General features: G+C 46.0%; 1 protein-coding gene across 2 annotated transcripts in view; it reads right to left on the bottom strand.

The window, feature by feature from the left end:
• Positions 1–1189: 1189 nt before the first annotated feature.
• The window catches only part of CDK15 (cyclin dependent kinase 15), a 71173-nt gene continuing 54745 nt past the window's right edge, over positions 1190–17617 (bottom strand). For both annotated transcript variants that reach the window (XM_059702796.1, XM_059702797.1), the window contains exons 12-14: positions 16232–16371; positions 5164–5305; positions 1190–2486 (exon numbers count right to left, since the gene is read on the bottom strand). In XM_059702796.1, coding sequence (XP_059558779.1) covers positions 5196–5305; positions 16232–16371 — 250 coding nt within the window. In that variant the 3' untranslated portion in view covers positions 1190–2486; positions 5164–5195. The remainder of the gene's footprint in view (positions 2487–5163; positions 5306–16231; positions 16372–17617) is intronic.

Here is a 17617-nt window from a genome sequence, read left to right as displayed (position 1 = left end):
ACCCATTCTTGAAACAATAGGATCTTACTACAATTTTAAGTATAGTCTGTCAACAGCTGTTCAAAGCCATTGTCAGACAATGTTGGAATTAGAGGGGACCTTAGAGAATCTCCAATATGAGGATCCCTCCTACAGCTTTCCATATCTTCTGGGTGTAGAGGAAGCCCACTAGAGTGTGGAACTCATTCCATTGGTGGCAGGTGAAGTGTTGGAGAACTCGTCCTGCTGTGTAAACAGCACTATCTCTGAGCTTTCTATGTATTTGTCCTGGCTCCACAGCCACCCAGCAGAGGGCCAACCACTTTGCTCTGTGAGAACCCTCAACCCTCTGGATGGAATTTCTCTGTCTCCTGGGTCTTCTCTCTTGAGCTATTCTTCCTTGTGCCTTGATCCCCATGCCCTCTATTCTCCTAGTAGCCCTTCTTGAAGCATGCGGCACAGAGTTGGGGCTAGGGGTGCAAAAAGCACAGACTTTGGGGACAGAGTCTGAGTATCAAATCCTAGTTATTTAAATTTGATTCTGTGTTTTTCTCTGTGAAGTGGGGAAGAGCTACATCCACCTCTTAGTCTTAGGAGGATCAAACAGAATTGGATCTTTAAACTAATAAATGCACAAGAAATATCTACTTCCATGTGGTGTTTCTTTCAAAGTGTGATGGATAGAGTTAAACTTCATCATTTTGATGTGATCTCATCAGAGGAGTAAACTCCATCCTCTCTCTGTGACACCATAATATTCCTTCATTTATATCACTTAAAAGTGTAACATCATCTTTTGTGGACAGTCAGACATACTATTAATTCATATTGTACCAATTTCCACTAAGTCACAGCCTTATTTAACTTGTTGACATTTTAAACCTTAAGTGTAAGAAGTTCAATCAGATGAAATTTGATTGGAATAAAGGTTGTATTGGCTTGTTGCAAATTAGTTATTTACATGTTGTTTGTTTTTAAGACTTTATTTTTTTAGAGCAACTTTAGGTTCAGAGAAATATTCAGCAGAAGTTACAGAGAGTTCCCATATACCCCAGCCCCCACCAGGCATGGCCTTCCCCATTGTCAACATCCCCAACAAAGTGGTACATTTGTTCTAGTTGATGAACCTACATTGACACATCATTATCAACCAAAGTCTGCTAGTATAGTTTACATTAGGATTCACTCTTGGGGCTGTACATTCTATGGATTTGGACAAATTTATAGTGACATGTCTCTGCCATTATAGTACCAAACATAGTTTCACTGCCCTAAGAACCCTCTGTGCTCTGTCTTTTCATCATCTCCTCCCTCCTAACCCCTGGCAACCCCTGATCCTTTTTACTGTCTCCATAGTTTTGTACCTTAACTCTGGTGTACTACGTTAGAGGAGTTAACTTCTCTGAGCTTCCGTTTTCTCCTTTGTAAAATGGAAATAATAAATGAATAATAACAGTATTTACTTTAGTGGGTTGTATGAATAAATTGTGTACCTTCTCTGATTTTTACTCCACTGATTAATAAAAATATTTGACCAGAATGGCACTCAAGACTGAACCGTGTAACACACCACTATCAGCCTTTCTCTAGGTTGAATAACCACTGCTCTTTGAATTCACATATCTGTCCCATCCACCCAGCCCACACAGTTTTGTATTTCAGGTATATCTGGACAGGCTTTGTCACATGCCTTACCAAAACCAAGTACTCACTAAGGTAGATTTCGTTGGACTGTTTGTATCCCTTTTCCCTTCTTCCATCTCAGATTTTGGGTGGATAGGTACTATTTTTAATTCTTTCTTAATTAGTTCCTCCTTATTCTTCTGAAGGATCCATAAAGGTCTCTGGTTTCTAGGCTACCACATTTCTTGAGTAGATGATCCTTTGACAAAGTAATTTGAGTTGTCCTGGCTTCTTTCAGAAGGAGTCATTGTAGAAGATGATACGTGTGTTAGTCGAGACAAATCTCCCATTTCATTTCAGGGTCACATGTGTGCACATATGCATGCATGTCTGATGGTGCAACAGCACTTGAATTACGTCTTTGGAACTCTTCGCCCCTATCTGTCTACCCGGTATCTCCACCATCAAATCAGAGCTTAGGTTCCTCATCACTTTTGCAATCATCCCAGACAATTAGGATTCAATAGAAGGAGATAAACTGAAATTTAATTCTAAGCAGCAGCTCAATCCAAACTCCTAAAATCTGGCTGGGTGGGGCGGTAAAGTGTTTTGATAGTGCAGGAAGGGAGGGATGGAGTGCCCTAGGAAATCATAACAAAGAGTCTTAAGCAAGTCCTTTTGTCGACAACTTTATCCAAGAAACCATCTTCTCTGGAGGCTGTTTTAAACCTTAGACGAATCCTCTCCTTGCCACAGAAGTCCTTTTGTTGGGAGGAACTATAAGTGAACCCAGGAGTGACAGGCTTCCGTAAGCACAAGCCCAGACTCCGAATTCTTTCCATTGTCACTCTCCCGTCTGTCCCGTTGTCCTTCCTGCCAGGGATCTATCAGATAACGAAAGGGACAGTATTACTCAGAAGTCCTCTTCTCAGACTGTTTCAGGGTGTCTAAAGTTTGAGCCAATCACTGTGAAATTCTAGGCAAATGACAATAGCAATAGCCTTCCATTGCTTTTCCTTCAAGTATGATGTACCGTGGACATAATACATTTAAAATATTTCAGATCACAGGTGATATTTAAAATCCTGGTCCAGTGTGGACTTAAATTAGAAACTTCTCAGTAAGCGGAAGCAAATTAAAACAGAAACAGCAGTAATGCAGCCATGGACGTAAATGAAGAACCAACAAAATAAAAATAATAATGACATCGTACAGATTGAGTAAGGAAAACCTGTTAAAGGTTATTGCAAAGTTATTGATGGAATTATATCTATTGATAGAAAAGGTGATAATAAATGGTAACAGAGGCAGCATTACCCTTGGTAATAAGAACTAGATAAACTTTTAAAATAATCAAAATCTATCTTTGGATCTATAGACTATAGTTGCACCACTTCACACCCCACTGTTCAAAACACACCGAGCTTTGAAATAAGATGTGTAAAGTGCCTGGCACATGGTATATGCACAGTAAATCTTAGTGCCCCTTTATGTCTCTACTGTGGACACCATATACATTTTTACCATACCTGAAACTGACATTTTTGAGGGTCTTTTAAGAGTCTTAATGTTGAGGCACTGCTGGCAGTTATAAGTCCTAATACCCCAATTTACATTTTGAATCTCTTGAAAAGTGAATATTTTAACATAAATTCAATTTAGTGGAAAAGACTTTCAGGCCCCAAGTGTCCGCTGATTACCACTTTAGTCTCTTTAACTTCCAGATTTTGCTGATACCAAGCCATTTATTGAGCAGTTTAATTGCTTTAGCTTTTCCCTTTTGTGGTTCATCTCCGATGGGTTTTATCTCCTTGCATTAGTACCAGGGGCCCAGGGACATGGTGAGATTGCTCCAGTAGAGGCCCTCGCCCTCCCTCAATTGTTGGCATAGGCACCACGTTTGCCACCCTGCATTTAACCGACTTTCCATTGTGACCAATTCACATCTACACGTAACAATTCTTCGTGAAAAGTCACTATTGGTCAGAGAGGTATGTTCTAAATAAAACAAAATAACAACAATAGAAGTGATAAAAATGCTTCATGTAGCACCACCATCTGAAACCATCTCCATCCCTGTCGTTGATAATTCTATGAAGCACAAACCCCACACTGTTTAGAATATAGCTAAAGTAATTCTATTCTCATAACTAGTGGGTTTTAAATGGCGTCATTACACAGTATAATCTCTGCCCTAGAAAACATTCTGCTTGGGAAATTTCACATTATTGTATTGCCGGTTGTAATTCCAATTATATATTGTCATAATACAAACTTAGGTAGTTCATAAAATGCTCTGAGGAATAGCTATATTTCTAAACATCCCTGATCTTTCCAAATTTCTAAGATTCTTATAAGATCCAGAGGGGAGACTCCTAGATGTGTACATCATGTCTTTAGATATCAACAGCCAAAGAGAGAGCCGAGACAAAGTGGCAAAGAGCTGAATCCTGCCGTGTGAACAAAGTTGGGGGGTGGGGAAGTATGCCAGTGGTGACCATTCAGGTCCCCAAAGTTCTGTTAGGAAGCATAGCCAAGCGTGGTTGCCAAATGGGTGGCCAAATCATCGTCTAAGGTTTGTGGCTTGGGATATAGCCAGAGTCATCTAAAAGGATGGCTGGCTGGCTGGCTCTATGCGTGGATCGCACCTTGAGTCCTCTGTTTAGATTACTTTCCCCTCTGCCCTCCATGGAAGGCCTGGTGCGAGAAGTGCTCTTGTAGCGTCTAGTGATGTCTGTACTATGGTAGCTCTGGGGGTTGCCCCACCTGGCTTCCTGTGCCTACAGCAGAACTACCTTTAGGGTAGCTTTGGGGGAATCCTTCACAGCACCTCTTCCTCCTCAAGATTGCTGTGGAAGGCTGGGCTACCCCTGGTTGGTAGGGGGGATACTTGAGAGCAGCTGTGTCTGGGACATTTGTGGATGACTCCTGAACTCACCCTGAATGAAAGGACTCCTTGTAACAACTCCCAGAAGGTGTAGTCTAAGAAGCCTGTAGTAGTGATGACTTGACTCTCATTGGCCTCTAAAACCGTCTCCTGGTCAGGGCCAGGCTCTGGACCAGGTCTTCTCTGGCATATGGAGGCAGGTCAGATGGTCACTTGCACCACCACAGTGACCAAGCATCCTGGCTCACCTGGAACTGGGCCAGTTTTAGCACCGAACGTCCCACAGTCCCAAGACACCCCCAGGTTCAAGCGCACAGGGGTGGTTGGTCACCTTGACCTTTGATCGTGTCCTGTTGGCGGACAGAGGAAATGCTGCCGTTAAGGGAATACAGTATGACAGCTGTAACCCTTTATTCCACGCATGTCAGCTGAAGGCTTCACCATGACCTTTGTCTAGGAGCCTTGCCACTCCTCTGGGAGTGGGAGAGACAGCTGGTGCCCAGCATCGCCCTCTTTCACAGCCGGAGGAGGCAGGGCCGCCTGTCCCTAGAGAGGGAATGAAGCACCAGACACAGAGCAGAGGTGCTCCGGGTCCGCGAACCAGGGCCTCCCCTCCGGGCGGCGATCACTTCTCAATCCTGCCCACCAGGAGCCTCTCTGTTGGGACCACTTACCTGAAGGATCTGGGCGATGCTGCCCTTTCTTTTCACCAGCATTTGCTAAAGTGGCCTGTGCGGTGACCTTTCCGGTAGGAAGCCAGAAGGTCATACATTTCTGGCTTCAGCCCCACTCCTGAAACTGTAAACAAAGACTCCTCTGTATGGGGAAGAAAGGAGAATAGCACCAATGTATTATTTCCTGGGATTTCACGGGGTACATTTTATGTCTTTGTAATATTTGTCACCCGAAGAAACGTCAAAATATGAGCCAGACGTACCCACCAATAAATTACACTGACTCATGGATAACTGACTTCACCGATTCTGCTAATATCTGTCAAGTGGCTCCTGTTCAATCCACTTCAATGCCTGTTTACCAAATGAACACTCAGGTAAGGCCTAGGTGTGGAAAGTGGTAAATGTGGGAATAGAACGGGGAGACACACACACTAACAAACAAGGGCCAAAAGTGAGGTGTAAACAAAGAACCAGGACAGCCCCTCCTCTAAGTCTACAAGAAGCCTGGGAAACGCATGGGCAAGGCCCTAGATGCCTTGAAGGATGGCCCCATCAATAGTCAAGGACTTCTAGGGAGGGCATTTCTGGCTGAGGGATCAGCCTAAGGAAAGGCATGAAGGAAGGCAAGTGTTTGAGAGAATTGCCAGTAATCGTGCATGGTTAGAGCAAGGCGAACTGGAAGATAAAATTGGAAAAATAGAACTAGAAGGTGAAGGGAGTTAGTTATCAAGCCAAGGAGTCTGAACATTTGTTCCAGTGACAATAGGCAATGGGCGCCTTGTTGGGTTAGGTATTTTTTGGAAAGTTTCAGACCCTGTTACATTAGATACCTTTAGGCAATCTATTTAAATAGACTCTAAATGCAACTTTTGTAAATTAAAACTCTTTTTGAAAAAAGATATATTACATTTGTCATCTGACTCATGGATTTGGGTAGCAGAGTGCGGGCAGTTCGTGTGATTGTAAATGCCCGTGTCTGCTAAGTAAGTGTGTTGTTCCTGGTGCTTCCTGTGCTGACGTCATCGGCCGAGACCTCCTAAAAATAACATGTTAAGGGGCGCATCTGCAAAATGGGGATAATACAATGTCCTGGAAGATTGTTCTGCGTTTGAAGATCAATACGAAACATCTTGGGTGGTTCCTAATACACTATATACTTTTAACAACGATAGCCGTTGTTACAAGCCTCAGCAGAGATTTCAACTGAGAGAAAGCAAGAGGCAACAGCCACATTGTCACGAAGCACACCCACAACACCTCCTCAGGGCATCTTTCCACCTGGGCGTGGCTTTGCCAGGCTCACAACCGGCGCAAACACGCGTGGCTGTAAATGCCACACAGTTTACAGAAAGAGAAGCTTCTAGATCTGGCGCACCGAGGGCCTAAAACGCCTGAATAATATTGCTTGCTGGGAGCTGCTCACACCCGGAGGGAGGAACTAAACCTGCAGAGTGGGGTCCGCCTCGCTCGGCCTGCACTGACGCTGTGAGTGATCTGTGGCCTGGGCCCTTGGGCTTGGGAACACGTATTTTCCAGGGTTGAAAGGGGAGACATCAAGTGTTGTTGATACGCCTAATACATTTTCAGAGGTGCATTTTAATATGCAATTTTATATTCAACTTCCGTTTTAGCTCATGCCATAGCATAAACAGTCAAGCAGCTAAAATAAACAGGGCAGAAACGATGGATTACTCTCAAATCAACGCAAGTCCAAACCGTCTTGGGAACTTCCCTTAGTGGGGAGAGTCCTCTGGCCTTGGGGACAGTGACACGAAGGTCCCCTGAGGCTTCCTTGCCCCTCAAGAGCAGCAGCTCCTCAAAAGCAAGGAGAGAGGGAAGAGGGAGAGGGGGGAGAGAAAGGGAGTGAGGGGAAAAATAGGGGAGAGAGAGAGAGAGAGAGAGAGAGAGAGAGAGAGAGACTATCTGACGGAACAGTCCTGGGAAAGCAATCAGTTAATCAAAGGGATTCCAATTTGGCCACGGACTGCCCCACTCTCCTTCCCAATTCACTGGGGGGAAAAAAGAAAGAAAAGAAAAGAGAAAAAGAAAGAAGGAAAGAAGCATCTGAGCAGCTATCCTGCAGCAATCTCACAAACGCAAAGCCTTCCACTGGCTGACTCCTCATTAGCTTACTGAGTCTGACAGCATAATTATCGCGGCCGCTCGCGCTTAGAATAAATAAATACGAAAGTGGGTGTTTAAACACTTTTTGAGAAGAATTTGCAGTCATCTAGACAGTCCGTAGGACAAGTTTATTTAAAACTTCTAGAGTTTTATGTATTCAGATCATTTCGGAACAGGATAATGAGATAGTTGTCTTTCATTCTAATTGAGTTCCTAAGCTCCTGTCACCCCTTTCAAACTTTGCTTTAACTTTCCTTCCTTTAGAAACCCGATCCTGGTGTCTCCATTTACTCTTCCTGGCTGAGAACCGGGGGGAAGGCGCAGGGCACTGGAGTGCAGAAAGCGACTTAATGGGATTGAGGAGCTAAATAACCTTTCAAGGAAACCGGATAATCAAATCTCTTCTATTTGTTTGTAATGGCTAAAAGAGAGAGCACAAGTTAAAAAGAAAGCTTGGAAATAAGACCATCATTTCAAAATGTCCTGTAATTTCTCGTGTCACGTGGTTTTTGCACTACTCTCACCCATCGTCAGCCCATCAGCCAGAGTTGCTAAGTGCACTGAATTATTCCGAGTGCACACAGCCGTGTGAGCACGAGGTCATTTTAGCTCATGTGTATGCATATAAGCTTCACATCTGTAAAGCCCAAAGGATCATATGGGGCTTTACATGGAAGTTGCTAACTAACAAGGAGTTCACTTAAACCTCTGAGTAGGGGCACAGCACATACGCATTTCCGATGAAAGCAGATGGTCTTTCCTTATATAACTAATTAGTGTCTCTTTATCCTTTCCTCTCCCTCCCACCTCTCATTCTCCCAGGACCAAATTTATATGGACCCTTACATTCAGTGAGTTAAAAGCTTTATAAAATAAACATCCTGCCAATCTGGGATAAAGGAAATGAGTATTAACCCGTTGTGCAGGTTGAGAAATTGAGGTTTATGAAGGTTCATAATGCATCTTACATTGGGGGAAAAAGGAGAAATCTCAGGTCCTTTACTTCTCAATTCAGAGCTTAGACTCCCTGCAGCGTTTGCCATACTTCATTCTTTTAACAATAGAGGCAATATAACATCAACATTAAAGAAAACTTTACAAGAGGAAAAAATTACCCACAATCCTCCTAAATTGGAAGAGCATTTTTATTTTTATATCCCACCTTTCCATTTGGTTGACATGTATAATGCGTTTCACAGTGCATCATAATGTGTAATTTGTATCCTACTTTTAGCTCATGTCATAGCATAAACATTTCCATATTACCGCACACTCCTGTGAATGATTTGAAACGGTAATGTTGTACTGTGTGCTGAGTCAGTACGCCAATGTTTGTTCAATTGGTTCTCTAGTGTCGAATAGTTAGATTGTTTCTTTCATTTTTATTTTGTAACTAGAGGCCCAGTGCACAAAATTTGTGCACTCGGGTGGGTGGAGAGAGTCCCTCAGCCCAGCCTGCGCCCTCTCACAGTCCAGGAGCCCTCAGGGGATGTCCCACAGACAGCAGTTGGACATCCTCAGCGCTGCTGCGAAGGCAGGAGAGGCTCCCACCTCCCACCACCACCGCTGCACTCACCAGCTGTGAGCCTGGCTCAGAGCTTCTGGCTGAGCAGCGGCTCCCCCTGTGGGAGCGCACTAACCATCAGGGGAAAGCTCCTGCATTGAGCATCTGCCCCCTGGTGGTCAGTGCGCATCACAGCAACCAGCCATTCTGTCGTTTGGTTGATTTGCATATTAGCCTTTTATTATATAGGATTTTTCAAAATGTAGACAACACTGCAATGAACATTTTTATGCACAGAGGGTTTTTTTTTCCTGTTTAATTGTGGGGTTTTTTGTTTGTTTGTATAATTTCCAGGAAACAAAGTATAGGTTGAAAGTTGTGACCATTTTTATAACTCCTGATATGTATGCCATAATGCTTTGCAAAGATTTCCCCAACTGACACCAACATCAGCAGAGGATTCTTTTACCATAATCTCACAAACACTAGGAGTCATTAGATTAAGGGAAAAAATAAACTAATTTAACATTTATTTGTACTTATTTAATCACCAGTAAGACTGTCTATTCATTCCATGTGCTGATATATTTTTTTCCCTTTGCAGAAATTGCTATTTTATACCTTTGCCCAATTTTCCACTGGATTCCCAACATTTTTCTTATAAAATTGAACAAGTCATAGTGAAACAAAAAATAAACCACCACTGATTAAGAAATTGAAAAACCCAAGGTGATTTTTGTATTAAAAAAAAAAAAAAGAACAGAAACTAAAACAAAAGGCCAGGGGTCTCTGTTAAACATAAATGGAGCCCTCTTCATTGTGAGGTATTAGACGTGTTACCTGGGGACATATGGAAACTTTCCTGGAGAGGCTTTAAAATAAACATAGATAGAACAGGAGACCGTGGAAAGGTCATGGGAATCAAAATCTTGGTTCCAATCTGCATTTTGCTACTAAGGCCCCATGTGGTCGTTAGGGAGCAGCAATAAGTAAAATGAAAGAGCGGCTTGAGAGTCTGAAGTCCAATCTTGGCTCTCCCTCTTACTAGCTGTGTAACTCTGAGCAATTTACTTAGCCTCTCTCAGATTCAATTTTCTAATCTACATATATAAAAGGCTAATATGCAAAGTGTCCCCTTGGGAGTCTGACCGGGAGACTGGTAGTTCCATCGATCACTATGATGTGTGCTGACCACCAGGGGGTGGCCCAGAACAAAGAAAGGCCCCGGCCGGCAGCCGGCAGCTGGGGAAGGAAGGTCCCGGCTTGTTGGTCCTGATTGGCCCTGATCGCTGGCCAGGCCTGGGGACCCTCCCCGTGCACGAATTATGAGGATAAGAATGCCAGCCTCACCCATTAGTGTATAGATTAAATAAGAATTTATGTAAAGCACATAGATGCCCAACAAGTGGCAACCACTCTTTTCTTCCCTGGGTGCCAGGGATTCATCTATGATCTTTATATAATGATTCTATATAAAAACGAGAATATGAAACAGCCAGTCTCTAAGATCCTTTTCCACTCAAAGGTCTCTAATTCTTTCTTGAAAGGTTTGTCTTTACTTGGAGACTTTTTCATGCTAACAAATTGAACCAATTTAAGGGCTTTGTGGGGCTGAGCGACTTGGTTGACCCAGACTTCTCCTAGCAACACAACCGTATGCAACCCCATGAGCTGGGTCTCAATCCAACATCTCATCTAATGGACTGGAATGGGTTGAGGACAACTTTGGGCATAGAAGGTGAAGAGGTATGTTATGGAGGACACTTCTTAACTTGCTTCTTGAGTACTGATTAATAAAGGATTTAAAAGGTAGAGGGAGTTTCTGAGTTAGGTGACAAACTCCCAGAGGCAGAATAGAGTCCAGAGACCCGGCTTAGAATCTCCCTTCTCTCTTCCCTGCCAACCCTCACCCTTGAAACCTGGCTTCTAGAATGACAAAATATTCTGGTTAAATTTTGAATAGATAGACAATAAAAGCAATAAATAGATTTGATATCATTAGCATATAAAAACTAGACTAAATTTCATTAATACATGTTAAAGAATGTTTACATTGTTGCAAGAAGAAGGTGTGTGTGTGTGTGTGTGTGTATATATATATATATATATATATATATATATATATAGAGAGAGAGAGAGAGAGAGAGAGAGAGAGAGAGAGAGTAAAAATCCGAATGAAATATAAGTCAGAATTGGGCTACTATTATTAAAAAAAAAGAGACACCTTCAGAAAAACGTTAGATGGTATTAAGAGGAGGATGACATTCTTCTCCCTGGATAGTCTTCCTCCCCAACCATCCAGACCTCATCATCTTTCACGACCCGCTCACAAAGCCATCCTCGATCCCCAGGAGCTAATCTTTTCACTTCCTTTGAACACCCAGAGCACTTCACACTTGATCTGCTGCTGTTTAGATAGTTGTCTCATTTCCTTAAGGACTGTAAGCTCCTTGAGGACAGGGTCCATGACTAATTCATTTTTGTATCCCTCAACATCTCACCCATAAATCTCCGATGAATGAACTGGAACATAATTCTTCCACTATGTTAGGAAGCTGAGTCTATGTTGGGTCCATAATCTCAGAGGTAAGCAAAAGAGTTGGAACAGGTTCAGAATAGAATCATGAAACAAAATGATGAAAGATTGAGAGAAACAGAACTTATATTTGGGGGGAGAGGAAGGTCAAAGAAAGTCAGCCTTGGGAAGTTTGGAAAGTGATAGCAAGGGATCTTCAAACATATTAAAGAAATAGTATTAAAAGGAGGCCTGAAGTTCTTTTATTAGAGAAAAAACAAAAAAATTACTCAGGTTTTAATGGGCATTATGAGTCAGCCTGCCGAAGACAGACCAGAGCTTAGCTACTAGCGTGGTGTGATGAATGGCTGAGGTATGCCATACCTTACCCCATCCCCTACAAGAAAGAAAGTGTGACAAGAAGGACTCTGGTAAATTGTTTTTGCAAAATTACTTGTAAACAATTGCAAGCTTTTAAATTTTAGGGTTTTTCCCCCAAGATGCTGAAACCTGTTTAAAGGAGAAGGGGGGAGTTAGCCCAGGAAAGAATGGTAGGGACTCCGCCTCGGATTTGGAAAGCAAGATGAGTCCAATCCACAAAAAGACAGACGGCCTTTGATGTCCTGGCGATGAAGGACCAGGGCTTAAGGACCAGACTCTTAAATCGCGTGGCATTTACTGCCCTCGATTAAAAAACAAAAAACAAAAAACTTTTGTGCATCAGTGTCTGTGATTCAACACATGGCAAGTTTCCAAATTCAGTCCTAACCCTCAGAGGGTAACGTTTGGAGGGCTCCCGGCAGGAACAGCGAGGAGCCCGTTTCTGGAAGGGGTGGCTTAATGGTTTTCTGCTCTCCCCACCCCAAAACCATTAAAGCGTTTCTTTCCCAGAGCCCAGGTTCAAGCTGAGGGCAAAGGGAATTAAATGAAGAAGCTGAAACTGCAGCTAAGACCAGGGAGTTGCCAAGGGCCTAATTTTAGGTCCTGGCTGCCCCAGCTGACGCCCTGCTCTGCTGGCTCGGCCAGGAGGACCCCGGCGTGGCCGTCCACGGTGACGGTGACGGGTGAGAAGAGCGTCTGCCTAGCCATCTGCAAAAGCGATTAGCGTGGCGTTGGTGTGTTTTCAGAGAGACTCCCAGTAATTTCTCTTTCGGCAAATGTTTCTTCAGGTGTTCGAGGACCAATAAGGGAAGACGCCGGCGCTGGGCAGAAGTCCCCACATGTTTGCCCTTCTAACGGTCACGCTTCTCCACCTCCGAGTGCTCCCCAAAAGGGAACGGATCCCGGAATCCCTGGATTTTCCTGGCAAGCAACTCCCTGCTTTCCTCTGGCCACAGCTCACTGCCGCAGCCTCAGTGCTGCCCAGCACGCCTCAGGCTCTGTGACATGCACCTGGAGGGGTGGGAGTCATGCTTGCACTTGGGGAAGAATTTCTAGGTCTCTCCCACTGGGGTTCAGGCTGTGCTTCCTCTCTTCACCTATTTCCCAGCCGCAGGTTTCATGCTTAAGGCGTCCCCTGCAGAGGGCAGACACTGAGAGCTGGCGGCTCCCAGATCAAAGGGGAAACAATAGATTTTAAAGCAACAACTTTGTTATCCTGCACCCAGAATAATACACTGGTAGAAATATAAGCCCCCAAATCACACTCCACTCTGAATTGTCACCAGAGAGCAACATTGCTAGGAGAATTATGGCAAAGGAAACTCTCTTCACAAGCCACTCCCAAGAGCATGTCTTCCTTTTGCACAATTCTCATGCCTGGGCTCCCCACCAGGAACGGGGATACACATTCTGTGTCCCTCCAGGCTGGGAACTATGATCACCGGCCGGTGCTCCCTATCTGAAAAGGAGACTGTTTTTTATACATTTTTTTAAAGAATTAATTTTTATTGACTTCAGAGAGGAAGGGAGAGGGAGAGAGAGATAGAAACATCAATGATGAGAAGGAATCATTGATTGGCTGCCTCCTGCACGCCCCACACTGGGGATCGAGCCCACAACCTGGGCTGGTGCCCTGACTGGGAATCGACCGTGACCTTCTGGTTCGTAGGTCGACGCTCAACCACTGAGCCACGCCGCCCGGGTGAGACTGTTAATAAAGGCTCACTGCGATGGGCAATGAAAAAGCAGGCTGGCACTGCAGGCCGAGGGAGAGCATCCCTCAGGGGCTGTGCCCTGGGTGAGGCCCACTGTTGTCGAGGGGCACAAACTGGCCCCACCACTTCTCCCTCTTCCTCTATTTTCCTTCCCATTTTCCTGGAAGATTCGCTTTCCCTGTCTACTTGTCCCAAGTCCCCCGTGTCGGTCTGTCTCTAAACCTGCTTCTGCAGCCCTCCCACATGCACGCATGCACACATACACACATACACACATACACACATACACGCACACACGCGCCCTGCCACCCCCCTTCCCGTCGCTGGCCCTTTCATCCTCTCCCTCGGGGATTTGAGATGTCGCTGCAGGAAGTGCTTGTCGGCCTAGGCAGCAGCAGCAGGGCCCTGTGGCTTTGACAAACCTCATTTAATTGGGAGGAAGCCAGGAGAATTTGAAAGAACTGAAACATCCACGATGCTCCTTTTATCAGGCATAATTTAAACTCTGCATGGAAAAACCCCTATATGTATAAAGAAAAGTCAACTTCCCTCCTGCTGTGAGCACTCTCCGTCTCCCCGCCAGCGCAGGCCGCCTCCTGCAAGATTCCACCTTTTCATTTCTCTAAAAGTGTCAAAGCAGATTTGGGTCCTGTGGCTGGGCGAACAGCGAAGGAATACAGATCGGCCTCTCCGTTACACCCGCATGCGTGCGTGCTCACCCCACCTCCCCCCGCGGAGCCCCTCTGTCGGTGGCTCTGCTTCAGATGGCCCAGAAAATCAAAACCCACGTTCCTCACAACACGTCAGTGTGGACGGTGCTGTTTCTTCCTAATTACCCTTCATCAGGCAAAAGCTGACGCCCAGAGAACTTGGAAGATCCCAGCGGTTCTCTGTGTGTAGATAGAATAACAGATCCTGGAGGAGGACCAATGGGAGACGTTTCTTTAAGTGGAGAGAGGGGAGTGTGTGTGTGTGTATGTGTGTGTGTGTGTGTACACCCAAGCGTGTATACTTGCCTGACATGGTAGCTAGAAGTCATAAACCCCAGAGGAGAAAGCTAAGAAGGAGAGAAAGAGGTGCTCAGAGAGGAGAGAGGGGAGGGATGGGGATGCAGTGGGGGGTGAGGGACCAGGAGGGTACCAGTAAGAATTCCAGGTCGCCGGGAATGCCTTTTACTTAGCCACGGGCCAAACCATGTCCCTTCCCTCCTTTCGAATTCCACTCCAGGTCCACCTCCAGTCGCATCCATCTCACTTGAGTTATTCTAGTTCCTCCGAAGACTTGCCTTGAGCGCACACACATTCCCTGAACATCTGCGGCTGATTACGCACAGACTGGAGCTGTTTAGATGTGATTTGTGCTAATATGTGTACGAGGGTGCCCCGCTTCCTCTTCCTCACCCTCTCTTCCTCCCACGCCGCGGGATCCTGGAGGTCAAGGACAAGCCTCTTTCCCCCCTCCGTTTTTATAGCACTTACTATGTTCTTAACACGTAATGGCAACTTAATAACTGCTGACGACTGACTCTTCTCACAGGGTCAAGTCAGGCACATTAACCCCAGCCCATGCTGGTGGTTATTTTTGGAGATCCTCAGTGACTCACTCAAATAATAAAATACCTTGAGAAATCCCAAACGAAGAGCTCTGGGCTGTGGCAGGATAATGTCTAGGATGCAGTGGGGCTGCGCCTGCAACCCTGGGGACTGTGGCCAGACCAGATGTCTAAGGACCTTGGTCAGAAGCTCCTCACCCCATCCCGGTACCTTCTTCCCCGTCTGAGCCCCTAGACCAGTGATGGCGAACCTATGACACGCGTGTTAGAGGTGACACGCGAACTCATTTTTTTGGTTGATTTTTCTGTGTTAAATGGCATTTAAATATATAAAATAAATATCAAAAATATAAGTCTTTGTTTCACTACGGTTGCAAAGATAAAAAAATTTCTATATGTGACACGGCACCAGAGTTAAGTTAGGGTTTTTCAAAATGCTGACACGCCGAGCTCAAAAGGTTCACCATCACTGGCCTAGACCCTTCTTCTTAGCTTTCTTCTCTCCAGCTTAGGACTCCTAAAAACTGCTTACAGTTGAATGGTGGGTGTTTTCAAAGAAACCCCACCTAAGGCTGGTCCGTCCCCCCCCCCCCCCCCCAAACAGCCAGGCATGACCGCACTGCCCACATCCTCCGCGCAGCCCTTCCTGGCCGCAGTCGGAGAAACACGAGGAGAGCTCCGGCCACATGATCCCTCAGCAGATTGCAGATTTGGAGGATGACTTCAGGCCCCGGCAGCTAAGCTGATTTCAGGGTAACTTGTGTTTCCCATGGGCCTCCGGCCTGGCGGACGCTCCCCTCCCCTGGCGCCCGCCTCGGTACTTCCCTTGGCAGCATCAGATCACCCATCAAGACCCGCTCAGCCTCCTCTCTGACATATCCATGTCACCTCTCATCTTACTTTCTGTGGGGAGAGACGGGGTTGTTAGCAGCTTTGGTTCTGCTGCTCCTGGCAGATGCCCTGGAAAGCAAGCAGCTCCAGGGCAACTTTCGTCTCACCCAGTTTCGCAGAGTAAGTGTGTGTGGGGGGAAACGTTTGGATCATCACAGGGAGGTCTGTGTCACCTCAACCCTCCCGTGCCTTTGACTTTGAGAGAATCTCATGCAACACTCAAGCGAGTTGGGTCCCATCTTGCTTCTCCCGGGCTAATTGATCTCCCTGCTCACTTCTGGCAGTAAAGTCTATCATTCTCCAGGGCTCAGAGGAAATACTTCGCACCGAGATGGACACGTGTGTACACACACACACACACACACACACACACACACACTCACCGTCGGGAAGCTGGTGCAGCTGAGATGGCAGGGAGCTGAAATAATCATGGACCAGGGCCTCCTGGGCGGAGACGCGGTCTCTAGGGAAGCCTTTCAGCATTTGCGAGGCCAGGTCTTCTGCTTCCGGAATCCTGCCCAACCTGAAAACGTGGGGGAGAAAAAGTGAGTTTCTCCAGAGAGCTCCCTTCCAAAAAAATTAACGGGGAAAGAAGAACAGTAAAGAAAAGGGTGTGTCAAACAGAATTTTCCTGGGATTAGTAACGTTGATGGCAAGTGGGAAAACCCCCCACACGGAAGCTCTTGCCTGTCCTGTTACTAAGAGGAAGGGAAAATCTGTGTTCTATTGTTCACCCACCTCCCCCGCCAGCCTCCATAGTGTCTCTGGCACCATCTGTATTATAAAAACCCAGTGGCCCTAACGCCGTAACGACCAAACGACCGGTCACCAGGAGGCGTGGTGGGGTCTGCAGGGGGGTCTGGGGTCCCGCGGCGGCGGGCGGGTGGGCAGGGCTGCGAGCGTGGCCACGCGATTTCACGCAGTGGACCTCTAGTGTATACATAAAGGATCCAGAATTATAATTATAGAAGCAGAAATATGTAATTAAGGACTCTTCTTTGAGGGACACGGCAGAAAAGCCCAACTGGAAATATGCTCCCAGGGCAGCAAGCACAGACTCCTGCCGGGGGAGGAGGGAGAGAAGCAATGAAAGCTCAGGTGGGAATACACCCTGAGGTACAGTTCGTCTGAAGCTCAGCTCCCAGGGTCCTGAGGCAAGATGCTCTCTTGGTTCTCCCTGAGATGGAGCCTAGAAAGAGACATAGTTAAGTACCCAAATTACAGTAAGGACAGAGCCTCATGTTGGCCTGATGTTGAATCACAAAGCTGGAGATGAGTAAGTCCATTAGTTGAGCAGCTACTATGTGTTGTAGGTGCGTGGCTCTGAGAGATACAGGCAAGACTCTGCCCTCTGGCAGCTTGGTCTAGCAGAGGAGTCAGACACTAGATAAATTATCAGACAAACGTACGAGTACAACTGTGAAGGAAAAGGCCCGGGTACCTGGCTGAGAGTGGGAGGAGCTGGTCAGGGAAGGCGTCCCTGAGGAAGCGGCATTTGAGCTGAGAGCTGAGGAACTGGGGCAGGCGATGTCGGCAGAGATGTGTGGTGCTCATACAGATGCTGGGGTGGAGGGGAGAGGAGTGAGTTTAAGGGGAGGAAGGCCCGTGGGGTGGCCTGGACAAAGAGTGGGGACAGATCTGAAGATAGGGAGGGTGGCAGGGGCTAATCCTCCAGGCCTTGCGGGCCTTTATGCTTCCCGTTTACTTACATTTGAAAGTCTTTGCTAATCGAGTGCCAGTCATTTAAGTACACCCATCTCCAGAGCCCG

The sequence above is a fragment of the Myotis daubentonii genome, chromosome 7, assembly GCF_963259705.1.
Source record: "Myotis daubentonii chromosome 7, mMyoDau2.1, whole genome shotgun sequence".
Lineage (NCBI taxonomy): Eukaryota > Metazoa > Chordata > Mammalia > Chiroptera > Vespertilionidae > Myotis > Myotis daubentonii.
This window is presented reverse-complemented; position numbering and strand designations above follow the sequence as displayed.